General features: G+C 41.8%; 1 protein-coding gene across 1 annotated transcript in view; it reads right to left on the bottom strand.

Moving 5' to 3' along the window:
• The window catches only part of LOC138365600 (uncharacterized), a 245,139-nt gene that overhangs the window by 144,715 nt on the left and 83,181 nt on the right, over positions 1-17,243 (bottom strand). Inside the window, exons 8-13 of the mRNA XM_069326077.1 lie at positions 14,830-14,917; positions 13,305-13,526; positions 12,968-13,067; positions 5,889-5,990; positions 2,487-2,568; positions 859-955 (exon numbers count right to left, since the gene is read on the bottom strand). Coding sequence (XP_069182178.1) covers positions 859-955; positions 2,487-2,568; positions 5,889-5,990; positions 12,968-13,067; positions 13,305-13,526; positions 14,830-14,917 — 691 coding nt within the window. The remainder of the gene's footprint in view (positions 1-858; positions 956-2,486; positions 2,569-5,888; positions 5,991-12,967; positions 13,068-13,304; positions 13,527-14,829; positions 14,918-17,243) is intronic.

Genomic DNA, 17,243 nt, shown 5'->3' with positions numbered 1-17,243 from the left:
TCAAAGTGGTGGACCTATGAGTTAAACATGTAATGTAATGTTAGACACATATGAAAGGAGGTAATTAATTCTTACTCTTTGTTGTACCCATTCATCCACTTGTACACCTCTATCATATCACTCCTAATACTTCGCCTTTCTGGAGAATGTAATTTATGCTTTGTCAATCTTTCTTCATATGGCAGGTTTCTAATTTATGGGATTAACTTTGTCATCCTACAATGGACGTGTTCTAGTGAATTTATATCCATTCTATAGTATAGCGACCAAAACTGAACTGCATAATCTAAATAGGGTATAACATGAGCAAGATATAGCTGAAGAACACCAACAGAATATGGAACATTTATATTACATTTAATATAACTTCTACAAGACACTGGTCTAAAATCAGGACAGGCTGGCATATAACTGAATGACTTCCCCACAAAGAACAACAGGCATAAGTATGACTAAATGTTTGTTTCGCAAACAGGGTCCTACAGCAGGCTGACAGGCTGATCCATACAGGCTGGCATACAACTGAATGCTAATCTCGCAAACAGAAGGATGCATCGGCATACAACTGAATGCATTCCTCACAAACAGAAGGATAGTTTGGCATATTATTGAACACTTGTCTCAAACTGGCAATTTGTCTGGCCAAAAATTGAATGCATGTCTCTCTCTCACCTCAGTGTAAGCTTGAAGCATATATACTTTATATTCACAGGCTTCCTGTCCCCAACAAAACAAATTATTAGCATTACTAATTATTTCATAAATTTTAAAGGGAAAGCAGCATGTTGATTATTTGTTTACAGATGATAAAACACATAATTTATAAGGCATTAACACACAGAAAGCAGCACAACTCACCTGGTCTCTGACAGATGTAGCGGTTGCTTGTTTGACAGTCGGAAACATTGAAGTATCCAGCACGATGCAGGATGAAGCACCTCTCTTGACCTCCAGTCTATGGTGGGTTGATAAGATAAGGGTTAGAGATGAGGCACCTGGGGTAGTGTCTTGATAGAAGATAAGAGTCAGAGTGGAGGCACTTGGGGCAGTGTCTTGTTAGAAGATAAGAGTCAGAGTGGAGGCACTTGGGGCAGTGTCTTGATAGAAGATAAGAGTCAGAGTGGAGGCACTTGGGGCAGTGTCTTGGGAGAAGACAAGGGTCAGAGTGGAGGGACCTGGGGCAGTGTCTTGGGAGACGACAAGGGTCAGAGTTGAGGCACCTGGGGCAGTGTCTTGAGAGATGACAAGGGTCAGAGTTGAGGCACCTGGGGTAGTGTCTTGGGAGACGACAAGGGTCAGAGTTGAGGCACCTGGGGCAGTGTCTTGGGAGACGACAAGGGTCAGAGTTGAGGCACCTGGGGTAGTGTCTTGGGAGACGACAAGGGTCAGAGTTGAGGCACCTGGGGTAGTGTCTTGGGAGACGACAAGGGTCAGAGTTGAGGCACCTGGGGCAGTGTCTTGGGAGAAGACAAGGGTCAGAGTTGAGGCACCTGGGGTAGTGTCTTGGGAGACGACAAGGGTCAGAGTTGAGGCTCCTGGGGTAGTGTCTTGGGAGAAGACAAGGGTCAGAGTTGAGGCACCTGGGGCAGTGTCTTGGGAGAAGACAAGGGTCAGAGTTGAGGCTCCTGGGGTAGTGTCTTGGGAGAAGACAAGGGTCAGAGTTGAGGCACCTGGGGCAGTGTCTTGGGAGAAGACAAGGGTCAGTGTTGAGGCACCTGGGGCAGTGTCTTGGGAGAAGACAAGGGTCAGTGTTGAGGCACCTGGGGTAGTGTCTTGGGAGAAGACAAGAGTAAGAGTGGAGGCACCTGGAGCAGTGTCTTGGGAGAAGACAAGGGTCAGAGTGGAGGCACCTGGGGTAGTGTCTTGGGAGACGACAAGGGTCAGAGTTGAGGCACCTGGGGCAGTGTCTTGGGAGAAGACAAGGGTCAGTGTTGAGGCACCTGGGGCAGTGTCTTGGGAGATGACAAGGGTCAGAGTTGAGGCACCTGGGGTAGTGTCTTGGGAGATGACAAGGGTCAGAGTTGAGGCACCTGGGGTAGTGTCTTGGGAGAAGACAAGGGTCAGAGTTGAGGCACCTGGGGTAGTGTCTTGGGAGAAGACAAGGGTCAGAGTTGAGGCACCTGGGGTAGTGTCTTGGGAGAAGACAAGGGTCAGAGTTGAGGCACCTGGGGTAGTGTCTTGGGAGAAGACAAGGGTCAGAGTTGAGGCACCTGGGGCAGTGTCTTGGGAGAAGACAAGGGTCAGTGTTGAGGCACCTGGGGTAGTGTCTTGGGAGAAGACAAGAGTAAGAGTGGAGGCACCTGGAGCAGTGTCTTGGGAGAAGACAAGGGTCAGAGTGGAGGCACCTGGGGTAGTGTCTTGGGAGAAGACAAGGGTCAGAGTTGAGGCACCTGGGGCAGTGTCTTGGGAGAAGACAAGGGTCAGTGTTGAGGCACCTGGGGCAGTGTCTTGGGAGAAGACAAGTGTGATGGGGAGGAAAAACTCACAGGACACCAGTGGTACTTCTGGGTGCAGTTGAAGCCGTGATCTTCCCATGTTCTCATGTATGGGAAAATCGTTTCATCTCGCCTGTAACAAACCACATCTCATTTTACATTACAACATACATTATTTTGTGTACCGCATTCATTTCTAAATTAGATTATGCACTGGTTATTTGAATTAATTGGCTTATATTATGAGACCAAAAATTTGGTGTTTTAACAAGCTTGCATTCCTTTATTTTTTCAAATACATGTAATTAATTTTAATGATTGAAAATAATATTAATTTAATATATTTTCATGAAAGCTGAGACTCATTAAAGACTATATAATATTGTTTATGGTGCTGATTATTGTTACACAGACATGGGTACAGGAGCAGACGACTTCTGACTCCTTTCAGCATGTCGAGAGTTTTTCCTTCCCATACTTCTTGGGGAACCTTATTATGGACTACCACACAGTGGCCCATACTCACTTACTAACCAACTCTCCCCTAGTAACCAACCCTTTCATAGTTACCAACCCTCCCAAAGTAACCATCCCTCCCATAGTAACAAACCCTTTCATAGTAACCAACCCTCCCACAGTAACCAACACTCCCACACTAACTAACCAACCCATAGTAACCAACCCACTCATAATAACCATCTCCCCCATAGTAACCATCCCTCCCGTAGTAACCAACCCTTCCATAGTAACCAACCCTCCCACAGTAACCAACCCTCCTATTGTAACCAACCCTTCCATAGTTACCAACCCTCCCAAAGTAACCATCCCTCCCATAGTAACAAACCCTTCCATAGTAACCAACCCTCCCACAGTAACCAACCCTCCTATTGTAACCAACCCTTCCATAGTTACCAACCCTCCCAACGTAACCAACCCTCCCATTGTAACCAACCATCCCACAGTAACCAACCCACCCATAGTAACAATCCCTCCCACAGTAACCATCCCATAGTAACCAACCCTCCCATAGTAACCACCCCTCCCATAGTAACCAACCCTCCCACAGTAACCATCCCATAGTAACCAACCCTCCCATAGTAACCAACCCTCCCATAGTAACCATCCCTCCCACAGTAACCAACCCTCCCACAGTAACCAACCCTCCCATAGTAATCAACCCACGCACAGTAACTATCCCTCCCACAGTAACCATCCTATTGTAACCAGCCCTCCCATAGTAACCAAACCTTCCACAGTAACCAACCCTCCCACAGTAACCAACCCTCCCACAGTAACCAACCCTCCCATAGTAACCAACCCTCCCATAGTAACCAACCCTCCCATAGTAACCAACCCTCCCATAGTAACCAACCCTTCCATAGCAATCAACCCACCCATAGTAACCAACCCTCCCATAGTAACCAACCCTTCCATAGTAATCAACCCACCCATAGTAACCAACCCTCCCACAGTAATCAATCCAATCATAGTAACCAACACACCCATAGTAACCATCCCATAGTAACCAACCCACCCGTAGTAACCAACCCTCCCATAGTAACTAACCCTTCCATAGCAATCAACCCTCCCATTGTAACCATCCCATATTAACCATCTCTCCCATAGTAACCAACCCTTCCATAGTAATCAACCCACCCATAGTAACCAACCCTCCCATAGTAACAACCCTCCCATAGTAACCAGCCCTCCCGTAGCAACCAACCCTCCCATAGTAACCAAACCTCCCATAGTAACCAACCCTCTCACAGTAACCAACCCTCCCATAGTAATCAACCCTCCCATAGTAACCAACCCTCCCACAGTAACCAACCCACTCATAGTAACCAACCCTCCCATAGTAACCAACCCTCCCATAGTAACCAACCCTCCCAAAGTAACCAACCCACTCATAGTAGCCAACCCTCCCATAGTAACCAACCCTCCCATAGTAACCAACCCTCCACAGTAACCAACCCTCCCATAGTAACCAATCCTCCCATAGTAACCAACCCTCCCACAGTAACCAACCCTCCCACAGTAACCAACCCTCCCATAGTAACCATCCCTCCCACAGTAACCAACCCTCCCATAGTAACCAACCCTCCCACAGTAACCAACCCTCCCACAGTAACCAACCCACCCATAGTAACCATCCCTCCCATAGTAACCAACCCTCCCGTAGTAACTATCCCTCCCACAGTAACCAACCCTCCCATAGTAACCATCCCTCCCATAGTAACTAACCCTTCCCTAGTAACTAACCCTTGCCTAGTAACTAACCCTTCCATAGTAACCAAACCTCCCATAGTAACTAACCCTTCCCTAGTAACTAACCCTTGCCTAGTAACTAACCCTTCCATAGTAACCAAACCTCCCATAGTAACTAACCCTTCCTTAGTAACCAACCCTCCCAAAGTAGCTAACCCTCCCATAGTAGAAAGCAGCCAAAAAATAATTAACAATAATTAACTATCCCACAGTAGCCAACTCTTCCACATTTGTTGGAATTGTAAATGAAATTACCAACCCTTCCACAATAGCCAACCCTTCCACAGTAGCTAATCCTATCAGGGTAACCAATCTTATCACTGTAACTAACCCTCCTTAGTAGCCAACTCTTCCACGTAGCTAACTCTCCAAAAGCAGCCAACCCTCCCATAGCAGCCAATTCTCCTACAGTAGCCCATCCGATCACAGAAGAGTAGCCCCCTCACAGTAGCCAACCCTCACCTCACTAGCCAAGACTCTCACAGTAGCCAACACCCACGTCAATAACTCTCCAATTTGACTTCATTGACACCACTGTAACTCCAACCTTTCACCTCTGACTCACCACAATAACCTACGACTCACCACAGTAACCTCCGATTCACCACAGTAACCTCCGACTCGCCATAGTAACCTCCGACTCACCACAGTAACCTCCGACTCACCACAGTAACCTCCGACTCACCACAGTAACCTCCGACTCACCACAGTAACCTCCGACTCACCACAGTAACCTCTGACTCACCACAGTAACCTCTGACTCACCACAGTAACCTCTGACTCACCACAGTAACCTATGACTCACCACAGTAACCTCTGACTCACCACAGTAACCTCTGACTCACCGCAGTAACCTATGACTCACCTCAGTAACCTATGACTCACCACGGTAACCTCTGACTCACCACAGTAACCTCTGACTCACCACAGTAACCTATAACTCACCACAGTAACCTATGACTCACCACAGTAACCTCCGACTCACCACAGTAAACACCGACTCACCACAGTAACCACTGACTCACCACAGTAACCACCGACTCACCACAGTAACCACTGACACACCACAGTAGCCTCTGACTCACCACGGTAACCTCCGACTCACCACAGTAACCACCGACTCACCACAGAAACCACCGACTCACCACAGTAACCACTGACTCACCAAAATAACCTATGACTCACGTAAGAGTGTAGGCAGTTAGGTAGAATGTACTGTTGTCTGTGAGGTTTTTCATGTCCTTGGGATTGTTGAGGAAGGCAAGTGAAGAGTTCTTTGAGGCACACCTGCAACAGAGAGAACACAGGACTGACTAAAATGGTAAGTGTAAAAACACATGACAGATAAATATAGTGGTTGCAAAAATGCATGACGGACAAATATATCAGGAGCACGAATGCATGATTGACAAGTCTTTCCCCGGGGTGATGTGCTACCTATGGAATCTGTTCTCTTACTGAACGCACATTATTTACGCAACTGATGATAGCAAAAGAATTTTGGTGGTTTAGAGAATGTAAAATCCTAGCAATAGTGATGCTTCGTCAGCATAATGAGTATTGGCTCTGTTGTCGGAAAATCCGACACCATTTAATATATCATACAGACAGATAATAATTTCTGCTGTATTACCAACAAGTTACCCATAGAAAACGTAACTTGTAGTGGAATTACCGTCTAAAGAAAACGGGATATCATCACCACATACCATTATAATTCACCAGCTATTCTGCTGGGAATTATTCTTAAATACATAAGTCTTTGGACTTTACCATCATAAAAACATCTTATATAAATTAACTTAATTATCAATATTAAAGTAGAGTAAATGTGACCCTTCTATCACGTTCTGAAATCTGGACAATGTAAGCCAGGCGTCAGAGTGGAGGAAGGAGGGCAGCCATTGTTGTTATTGAGACCAGAGGCTCACACGGGAGCAAATTCGGCTCCTGTTAATTTTACTTGGACGTAGTGTTATGGAAACCAGAAGTGTACCATTATCAACACGCTGTCTACAAATCAAGTTAAGTGTTCTTTCCGAAACCCATGTATCTTTCATTTATGGCCATTAATGTCATTATATAGGGTTAGCCGGTTAGAACGCGAAATCGCCTCATACTAAAGGTAATTAAGCCAGGTCTTTAATGTTCCATGTACTGTATAGTGTTTTCTCTGATATAGCTTGTCATATATAGGATTCTGGCTTCACAGCTAGCGCACTTTTGACAGGTCAAGACGAGGATGCAAGATTATGTGCACCAGTTACTGGGTGATAGAAGCTACCTCAAGGAGGATAATTTGGTGTCTACACTCTAGTTATACCTGGTGGACTAACCTGCTGTACTATAAGAGAAGGAACCTCATCAATGTATGTAGCTATTACTGTAATTTGATTGGCTGCATATGTGTAATATAAACCCCCCCTAATGTGTAGAGGATCGATTTGTGAGATTATGAGATTATTGCAGAAATACAGTCCACTTATCATTATACAAATTGCTATCGAAGTATATAAATTAACGTAAATATAAATTCATATAAATTAAATAAATATAAATCTCACAGGTCGGTTCCCACATTATTTGGTCATCTTCGAACCGGATGACGGATTATTTGATCCTTTGAACCCACATTTGGTCATCTTAGTACCGGATGAACCAGTTATCCAGTGGATTCATTAAATATACTAGTGCAGTGTTATTTAAACAAAGCCAGCAGTCAAGACGGCAGCGTTGCCTCGTGGGAGCTCAAGAGCCTCCCTCAGCCCAGTTCAGCTTCGTCAGCGGTTTCATGCACACCCACAGATATTTGGTGGCGTGTTATTTCGTGAAATGACAGCGCTAATATTGAAACCAGCCAAATTAGTGACTGTGTCGCGAGATTGTTCACGGATTTCGTGGTGTTACATTTCGCGAGAGATTATCTACGAATTTTGTGGAGTTCATTTCGCGAGGTCACTAATAATATTTAATACTTCTTGATAATATTAGAAGTTTCATAGAGGCTAATTAAGAGGCTATTATCAATAATTGTGTATATTATTTCTCCAAATAGAGAATTATTTAATATATATTGCACTAGTGATCACAGTATAATATTTACTAATTGCCAACCCACAACAGGGTAGGATATTACCATTGACTAGTTGAACTATTATTGTTCATCCTAGTCCCATTATTACCATAGTCAGTTGTACTATATTCAACAACCTAACACCATTAATGAATGGTCCAGACCCTATTTTGGGTGTAATTTTTATCAACTCGAGTTGAGTTGTATATATAATAAATTACTTATGATCATTACACCTTTGAGTGATTAATTAGTGTCTCTACCATCCTAGGGTGATATAGAAGAGCTAACCTAAAGGTACTTCCAGTGACACTGGTTTATCACTCAAATCATTAGTGTGTATGATTGTATATATATAATGTGTATTAATTTTAAGTGCTAACCTCTAGTAGAGGTAGGATTATTGCCTAGTGAGTGCAGAATTTAACCCTAGGCTACCATCAGTGCTTGTTCAGTATTATGAGCAGCCCAAATACAAGCCCCACAAAGCTTCACCCTCTACAGCTTCACCCACTACAGCTTCACCCAATAATATACCACCAGAAATTAAGCAGTTTTCAGACAATTTATCCACAGTCTCTGTGGTTTCTGAAAACCCAATACCTGAAGCTACTAAGTTAACATGCCTCCAAACTAGAGGTGAAGCTGAACCAGTAGTAGAAAATGTAAATGAAAATAGCGACAGCACTAATTTCCCAGTCCAGCCTCCTAGGAATAATGCTGGCAATGAGAAAACTGTCATACATCTAGTACTACAATTGCTGGATTTACCACAACCTGATCAGACTGCTGACTCATTACAATCCTTCAGCATGGAGTTTGAGTCACTACTAAGAACATTCAGTCTTAAGGTTGATATAACTACTAGTGAATGGATGACCAAAGTAGTCCTTCAACGAAAATTGTCCAGCGATATACTAGATGAATTATATGCACATCAACATAACACCATCCTGACAGTACAGGACATCACTGAAGGTTTACATTCCATCATAAACAAACGACGAGCAAATGAGGAAGTTAAAGCCTCTTGCAAGCCTTCAGAAATAGAAAATAAGAGTCAATTAAAGGGTAAAACAACTACCCTAAATAAACATCAGTCAATTACTCAAACATCAATTTGCAGAAAATCTGACAATGCAGCAGCATCCTCCAAGCCTACTGTTACTAGTTCACCCAAACCGGTAACTTCCAAACGTGCAGTAGGCTGGGGGACATGTATGTTCTGCAAAAAGAAACATTCAACATACCATTGTGCTAATTATCCAACCAGAGACACTCGTATTGAGCGACTCCAGGAATTAGGGAGATGTTCGAGGTGTCTCAAGTCACACAACATAGACTATTGTGATACCCAATTCAACACCTGTAACAGGTGTAGAAGAGGTAGGCACCATGCAGCACTGTGCAAATATACGAAATTAACGTATTCAAGACCCAAGGTGGAAGATAGCATTCCCACCACAGTACAGTACTGCAAGGTGCAACCAACAAAGAGTGTCCAATCGGCAAAGTCTAAAGGTAATACGACTTTGCCTACTGCCCAAATTACCATCCTGAATAAGAGGGCCAAGGTCCATACCCGTGGGTTGTTTGACCAAGGATCCCAAAGAACATATATCACTAAAAAGTTGGCAGATGAACTACAATTAAGGCCTGTAGCCCAGATGTCATTCAATATCTCAGGGTTTGTAACAAATGCAGGACCTCAAGTCTACCAGGTGGTACAACCATCAGTACGTTTAGGCAGGTACGTCTGTAGAGTACAAGCCATTGTGGTGGACAAAATACCAGTAGACCTACAAGTTCAAGGTCTGAGAGCAACAGCCAAATTCCTGAGAAATAGAGGAATAAAATTGGCAGATAATATTAAGTCTGATCACCTCACCGACTTCGGTCTCCTTGTAGGGACAGACTATTGTCATCGATTCATCGGTAGCCCTACTAAATATCAGGGCATAACCATGTTAAACTCTGCAGGAGGTAAATTACTCTCAGGCCCAGTATCAAGCCTGAGGAGACCTATGCCTGCAGATAAACAATACCAATAGAAATCTAAATATGTCAGCTGATTATATTTCTCCAGTAGCATTATACTAAGGAGATTACAGCTGACTATACCAACAGAGGATGATGTTAGTATCATCATTTAAAGCTGAAGATGAGTTCATGAGGCCTCAGTGGCAAATCAGTGAACAGTAGCTTAAACAGCTACAAGTCACTGCGACCAATGTCACTGAACCCACTGCAGTCTCAGAACCATACTTTACTTTAATGATGAGCTATTCAATCCTCTGAATCAATTAATTAAATTAAACCCTAATAAATCTGATGACTGATTTGATACATTTATTATTTAATCAAGATGTATTCCATGGGCCTCAGTGTTTATATATCAGTGACCAGTTACCTGAACAAACTTCAAGTTATATCTGATGTCACTGATCTCACTGCAGTCCCTGAATCATACTTGACTGTAGTACTTGATCACATCCAGTCTTCTGGGTTAAATAATATGTAATAAGGCTTGAATATTAGCCTTTCAAGAGTTGACAGGGAAATGAGATCGCATTAGACTTCTAACCCCTACAACTCTAGTACGGGACATCCGTCCTGTACGAACAGACGCACAAATGTGTGATTACTAACTACTAACATCAAATTAATCTAATAATTCGAAGGAGGAGTATCGGTGTTCGTCTGTTCTAATTAGGACTTCGACCCGTGAGCAGCCCCTGGGGAATTATGTCGGAAAATCCGACACCATTTAATATATCATACAGACAGATAATAATTTCTGCTGTATTACCAACAAGTTACCCATAGAAAACGTAACTTGTAGTGGAATTACCGTCTAAAGAAAACGGGATATCATCACCACATACCATTATAATTCACCAGCTATTCTGCTGGGAATTATTCTTAAATACATAAGTCTTTGGACTTTACCATCATAAAAACATCTTATATAAATTAACTTAATTATCAATATTAAAGTAGAGTAAATGTGACCCTTCTATCACGTTCTGAAATCTGGACAATGTAAGCAAGGCGTCAGAGTGGAGGAAGGAGGGCAGCCATTGTTGTTATTGAGACCAGAGGCTCACACGGGAGCAAATTCGGCTCCTGTTAATTTTACTTGGACGTAGTGTTATGGAAACCAGAAGTGTACCATTATCAACACGCTGTCTACAAATCAAGTTAAGTGTTCTTTCCGAAACCCATGTATCTTTCATTTATGGCCATTAATGTCATTATATAGGGTTAGCCGGTTAGAACGCGAAATCGCCTCATACTAAAGGTAATTAAGCCAGGTCTTTAATGTTCCATGTACTGTATAGTGTTTTCTCTGATATAGCTTGTCATATATAGGATTCTGGCTTCACAGCTAGCGCACTTTTGACAGGTCAAGACGAGGATGCAAGATTATGTGCACCAGTTACTGGGTGATAGAAGCTACCTCAAGGAGGATAATTTGGTGTCTACACTCTAGTTATACCTGGTGGACTAACCTGCTGTACTATAAGAGAAGGAACCTCATCAATGTATGTAGCTATTACTGTAATTTGATTGGCTGCATATGTGTAATATAAACCCCCCCTAATGTGTAGAGGATCGATTTGTGAGATTATGAGATTATTGCAGAAATACAGTCCACTTATCATTATACAAATTGCTATCGAAGTATATAAATTAACGTAAATATAAATTCATATAAATTAAATAAATATAAATCTCACAGGTCGGTTCCCACATCTGTTAAGGTAGGTGGGTTGCTTAGGTTCTGAAACTTTTAGTTAGGCTAAACCGCTACATTTGTTTTGGAGGGGAAATCGAGAATGTCTGGCCGAGTTAGTTAGGACATATACTTGAGAGTGCCCAGATAATGATAACGAAAGATTGGTGTTACAATGCAAGTCAGAAGGACACCATATGAGAGGAGAGAGTGTGCAATTTGGAAATACCCCATTAGTCAGACATTTTCTTCCCACATAAATTTCATCGCTCTTGTCAAGCAATGTCCATATAGCATGTAGCGAGTAAACATTATACTCGCTCCAATCTCTTATTACCTTAATGACAAACTCATTAGCATTGATTATGACTACTCAAATCTTTTCCCCTAAATACAGCTAACATTCTTTCCATCCTGTTGGAGGAAGCTGAAGTGTAGTCACCGAATATAAACAAGCAACAATTGAATAGCCAACATTATAATTTCAAAAGTGATTCAGTTAGCTTCGGTACAGACGCTTGGGAGTTACCACACCTCTTCAATCTCAAGAATGTAGCACTCGGCGTGTACAGTTACAACCGACCCAAGACGCTACAGCTTCGACACAGGACAGACAACAGACTACGACCGCATCAAGCTACAATGCTCTCGCTCCCCATCCAGTTTAGACACTCACCCCCCATCCCCATCGAGCCGGCACGCCCTCCCACATAGAGCTCTGTGACACTGGCCTCACTCAGCTCTCTACTCTGCTCCAAGCTCCGTCTCAACGGCTACGACACTGCTCTATCCAAGACTACTAAATAAATGTGAAAACCCACTAAACGCTACAATTTAATTTATTTAATCTACCCAACAACGTAACATAATCATACGTTACAAGCATATGAGAGGCGTGTGTATGGAAGCTGGGAATGATAACGAATGACACGTGATACTATGCAAGCAGTATCTTTTGACAATGCATGTCAACTCTAACGGGCATTGTGACACGTATCATTCATTCTTACACCTGACAAGAAGGATGTGATAACATATTACAAGTGAGCGTAGTAGATAAAACAACGTATTGGTTTCCCTTTGTCGGGGACAGGAAGCCTAACTAAGGCCTTCCTTGTCCAACTACTACTACTAACCTTTCCTAGGATGCAACCTACAATAGTTGACTAGTTGACTAACTACCAGGAACCAATTTACTACCAAGTAAAAAAAGGCATCAGATGTAAGGAGCTCTCATAAACGAACTTGACCTACCTGGGCATTGAACTCTGGACCATTCATTTGTGAGGCAACTGTGCTGACTATTGCGTTACTGCCCACACGCTTCTTTAATCATTATATAATGAAACTAGAAATGGTCATTTTAAAAGGCAAGAATTTATCTATTAGAATTAATTAAAAAAGTTATGCAAAAATGTTAAATTAAAACAAATAAAATATATAATGAGCACTTACGATGTTAAAGCATCAGTGTGACTCTTTGATTCACTGGCAAGAGAGAAGTAGTAGCAGGTGGAGCTATTCACAGACATGACGTAGTCACTCGGACACACCACTGATGGAACCAAGAGAAACCACTCAATGAATTAAAAACATTACAAAATATCACTGTTGTCTTAACATTCTTATATACTTTGTCATACCTATAAAACAACACTTGAGCTCACATTTATTTTTATTTCCTGTGTAGTGATCTCTAAGCCTGGTGGATGCATCAATATTTCATTAAAGTAATTCTCAATACGTTAAATTAGTCACCCTTTCCGTTGGAAATTTACTTTAGACAACTTACGGACACATGGGAACACAACATCCCAAGTTGGTGTTAGATTATTGGTGGTGTTGGGTAGACAGGTCACCTGTCCTTGTGGTGTTTTGCTGATGCCTGGTTTCCCGGCCATCATGAGGTCCCCAGGGCAGATGTACTGGAAGCTGGTGCCTGGAGCTCGACTCACAGGAATGTATGACTCGTTCGCCAGGTTGATGGCCGTGTTAAGAGGAGGGCACGCCAGCTCTGAGTAACAGGTAGGAGGATATCATAGTAACGGACACAAGTATGCATTATGAATTATGTTCACAGGTGGAGAAGAGCTATTCTAAATAACATTGATCGTTGAGGGAATGGTGAAATACCATGCCATAGACTTACTCTAGCCATGTCTGATTACTGTTGGGCTGCTAAAACTGAATAATGTTGTAAATACCATTTGTACAACAGTTCGCTCAATTACCCCTCAACGGCTCGAACATAGACCGCCAGGATAGATAGCTACTACTAAAACAACAATAATAATAATAATCCACAGAAACAAATAACACTAACGTGATGTATCAATGAAGAAATCTGTAGGAGCTGTGATGAGGATTCGAACCTATGTGCTGAGTATTCCTATGCACACACCCTAGACAACTAGGCCACGACACAGTCAAAACGATTGCAACAAGGAGTTATACTATACCCCTTGAGAATTCATGAGGCTTCCACTTTAGCCGACCCAGGGTTTCATATACCCCCCCGCCCCACTGATTGTGTGAAACCTGATTGTATGGGGGGAGGATTGGATGCAAGTCGGCGTTCAATCCCCGACTGTCCAAGTGGTTGGGCACCATTCCTTCCCCTGTCCCATCCCAAATCCTTATCCTGACGTCTTCTAAGTGTTACATAGTCGTAATAGCTTGGCGCTTTCCCCTGATAGTTCCCTTCCCTTCCCCACGCATTCTGTGTAGGAATGTTCTACCTCTGACGCTCATCTATCACTGCACAGAGAAATCACACTAACATGATAAATCACTGAGAAAATCCGTAGGAGCTGTAGGGAGGATTGTGTGAAACCGTTGTTCTGCTTCTATGGAAACCTCTGGAATCCTCGAGGGTTCAGTAGAACCCCAGGTTGCAGTCCTTTTTATCATGTTGTGGCCTAATTGTCTGAGGCGTGTGACTGGGAATATCCAGTGCATATTTTCGGAATCATACTCGCTTACTAATACATACTCTCTAACACAAATGAAATATAAAAATTATCACAAATTAAACAAACTGGTATTTTAACTAAGTGAAACATTTACATTAATAACATCAAAAGCTAAACTTTATATATCAGTCATAACAATATTATATATGAAAGTTTCCTTTTTCAAACATAGCTGTAGACGAGACGAAGATTTTCAGTGGAAGGAGACCAAAACGGCAAAACCATCAACAGTTTCAAAGTGTCATACGACAAAGCTTATATTGGAAAGACGGAACACCACGAGCGTATCTCTCATCCTAACTCCACCTGGGTAATTTACACAAACAGTCTAGCCATATACAGTACCTTTATCACAGTCCAGGGAGCGGACCCATACGTTCAGGGACTTTATACTGATGCTTCCCCAGGTTGGCGTGTCACCCGTCAAGAGGCCCTGTAAGAGCAGTAACCACTCAGGAAAGAGCAAACATATTTACTTTGGTAACTCCTACAGCTGATGCTGGATGTGACTAATGTTACAAACTAGGATTCATAATAATAGTGGTATTGGGAGAATTATTTTGCCTTGCTCGAGAGTGGTCAGCTATCAGCATGTGTCATCAAGACAACTTATATAGTACTTTTAATGTATTATAAATTTTCAAGAGAACTTTGAAAGAGTGTATAAATTACCCTTTAGAATTTGAACCATTAGAATTAGATTTCAGTCCAAACATCTCAGCCATTATTTTAGAGTAGACCTAAGAGAGAGCAGCGATACTTTACCCTCATATTTCTTGTAAAGCATGTCATGCCTTATTAGCACAGCTAAAATGCACATTAGTACGGAAATGTTTTCAACCAAAGAATATGGTAACCTTAGTTCTGGTTAGAATAAGGTACAGAAAATATATTTCTTGCTTACCACCTAAAGATGCCAATATTTTACATACTTTCTCCTTTATATATCTGAATTACATAACTATTACATTATTTTATTTGCTCATATTTATGTAGCTGTTTCAGTGTAATCTATACTTATATTGTTATTCATAACCTGTGTCTGAATAGTTACCAGTGTAGAGAATTGAATGATTGTTGTGTACAAGGTGCTAAGAATGTTATTAGTAAAGGTGCTCCAATGGAACTAAATTAGAGTCAAATCATAAATAATTTTTGATTTAACAGAATTAAATCCATTTTTATCAGATATGAACGGGTTGTCTGGGAAAAATATCGACATTTTAAGAATTTTGGTATCTCCGAAAATATTGTTTTAGAAATAGGAGACAGGGAAAGAAAAAATGAATGCACAGTAATGCTTAAAAAACTGTTGATACTGGTTCCGGTTGATTGGTTGATACTGGTTGATACTGGTGATTTTGCGTTTTATCCTGCCTGTACTGTTGCCAGGTCATGAATTAAAAATTAAACGAAAAGTGCTCTAGTAACCTAAGTGTAATCAGCAGCAGGGCATAGTGACACTTGTAATCATGCAGATAGTACTGATAACTCTTTAAAGTTTAGGAAAAATGTAGATTTATCCCAATTCAGTGAAGAGGATCCAAAAATATTCTTTTTCCATTTCTGGAAGTTAGGTACTGATACTGATCCACAGACCAGTATGAATTGGCCTGTGGATCAGTGGGTTGCCCTCATGCAAGGACAATTTAGAGGGAAAGCCCAGGAAGTTTTTGCATCTCTTCCTGCCGATAATTCTTTTGACTTTAAATTTGTTCAACAGAGCATCTTAAATGCATACCAGCAGATCCCAGAGGCTCATACACAAAAATTTAGAGGTATAAGGAGAGTACATGATCAGACCATTTCTGATTTTGCAAGAATTACAATTAATAATTTTGATAGATGGATAAAAGCACTTTCAATTACAGATTTTGAGACTGAGAAACCTCATAGTAACAGGAGATTTTAGGTTGTCTACTAGATGAAATTAGCATTGTTTATAGCTGAACATAAACAGACCAATGACATTATGAAACTAGCCAAGCTAGCAGATGAACACGAGTTACTAAGGTGCCATTTCGAGTTCAATCAAATACTTATAATTCTAAGAGTAATTATCATGTTCCTAGATCTCATGTTTTCCAAACCAGACCAGCTAACCCACTTACTCCCCTCAACTCTTCTCCTGTAAAGCCAAAGTTTGAGAAAAAGCAGACGGGGTTGTCACCCTCAAATAATGTAGTGTCTAAACCTGCAGTTGGTTTGGTTATTTCGACCACTGGCAGATATTGCACGCATTGCAAGAGAAGATCATGTGGGTAATTTCTGTTTTACCTTGCCCCCTGAGTTGAGACCTACCGGCCTGATTTTGAGACAGGGGTTGCAAGCAATTCATTCTAATGTTGTTCCAGTCAAGCCCAATTGGGTGACTAACTTTAAAGCATACCTATATTCAGGTAAATTAGTTTGTACCAGTGGAAGCTGAAAGCCAGTGCGGTTATAGAGAGATAATAGTTATATAAGGGTTATTGCTTCCCAATCTCTAATTTCTCTTGCTGATGTTAGCACAGAAGACACTGGTGAAGTAGCATTATTGCAGGAATTTGGAGGTCATGCCCAGTGTGTACCATTAGTTAAATTCACCTTTAGTCCACTATTACACCAGGTTGGTGCACTGTAACAGTTAGTGAGAATTTGCCCATCCCTGGGGTTGATGTTATTGTAGGTAATGATTTAGATAAGTGTCAAGTTATTGGGACAGAGTGTCCTATCATGATTACTAACACTAGTTGTTTGCTAACACAGCCTGATGCAGT

Source organism: Procambarus clarkii, chromosome 17 (genome assembly GCF_040958095.1).
Source record: "Procambarus clarkii isolate CNS0578487 chromosome 17, FALCON_Pclarkii_2.0, whole genome shotgun sequence".
Lineage (NCBI taxonomy): Eukaryota > Metazoa > Arthropoda > Malacostraca > Decapoda > Cambaridae > Procambarus > Procambarus clarkii.
This window is presented reverse-complemented; position numbering and strand designations above follow the sequence as displayed.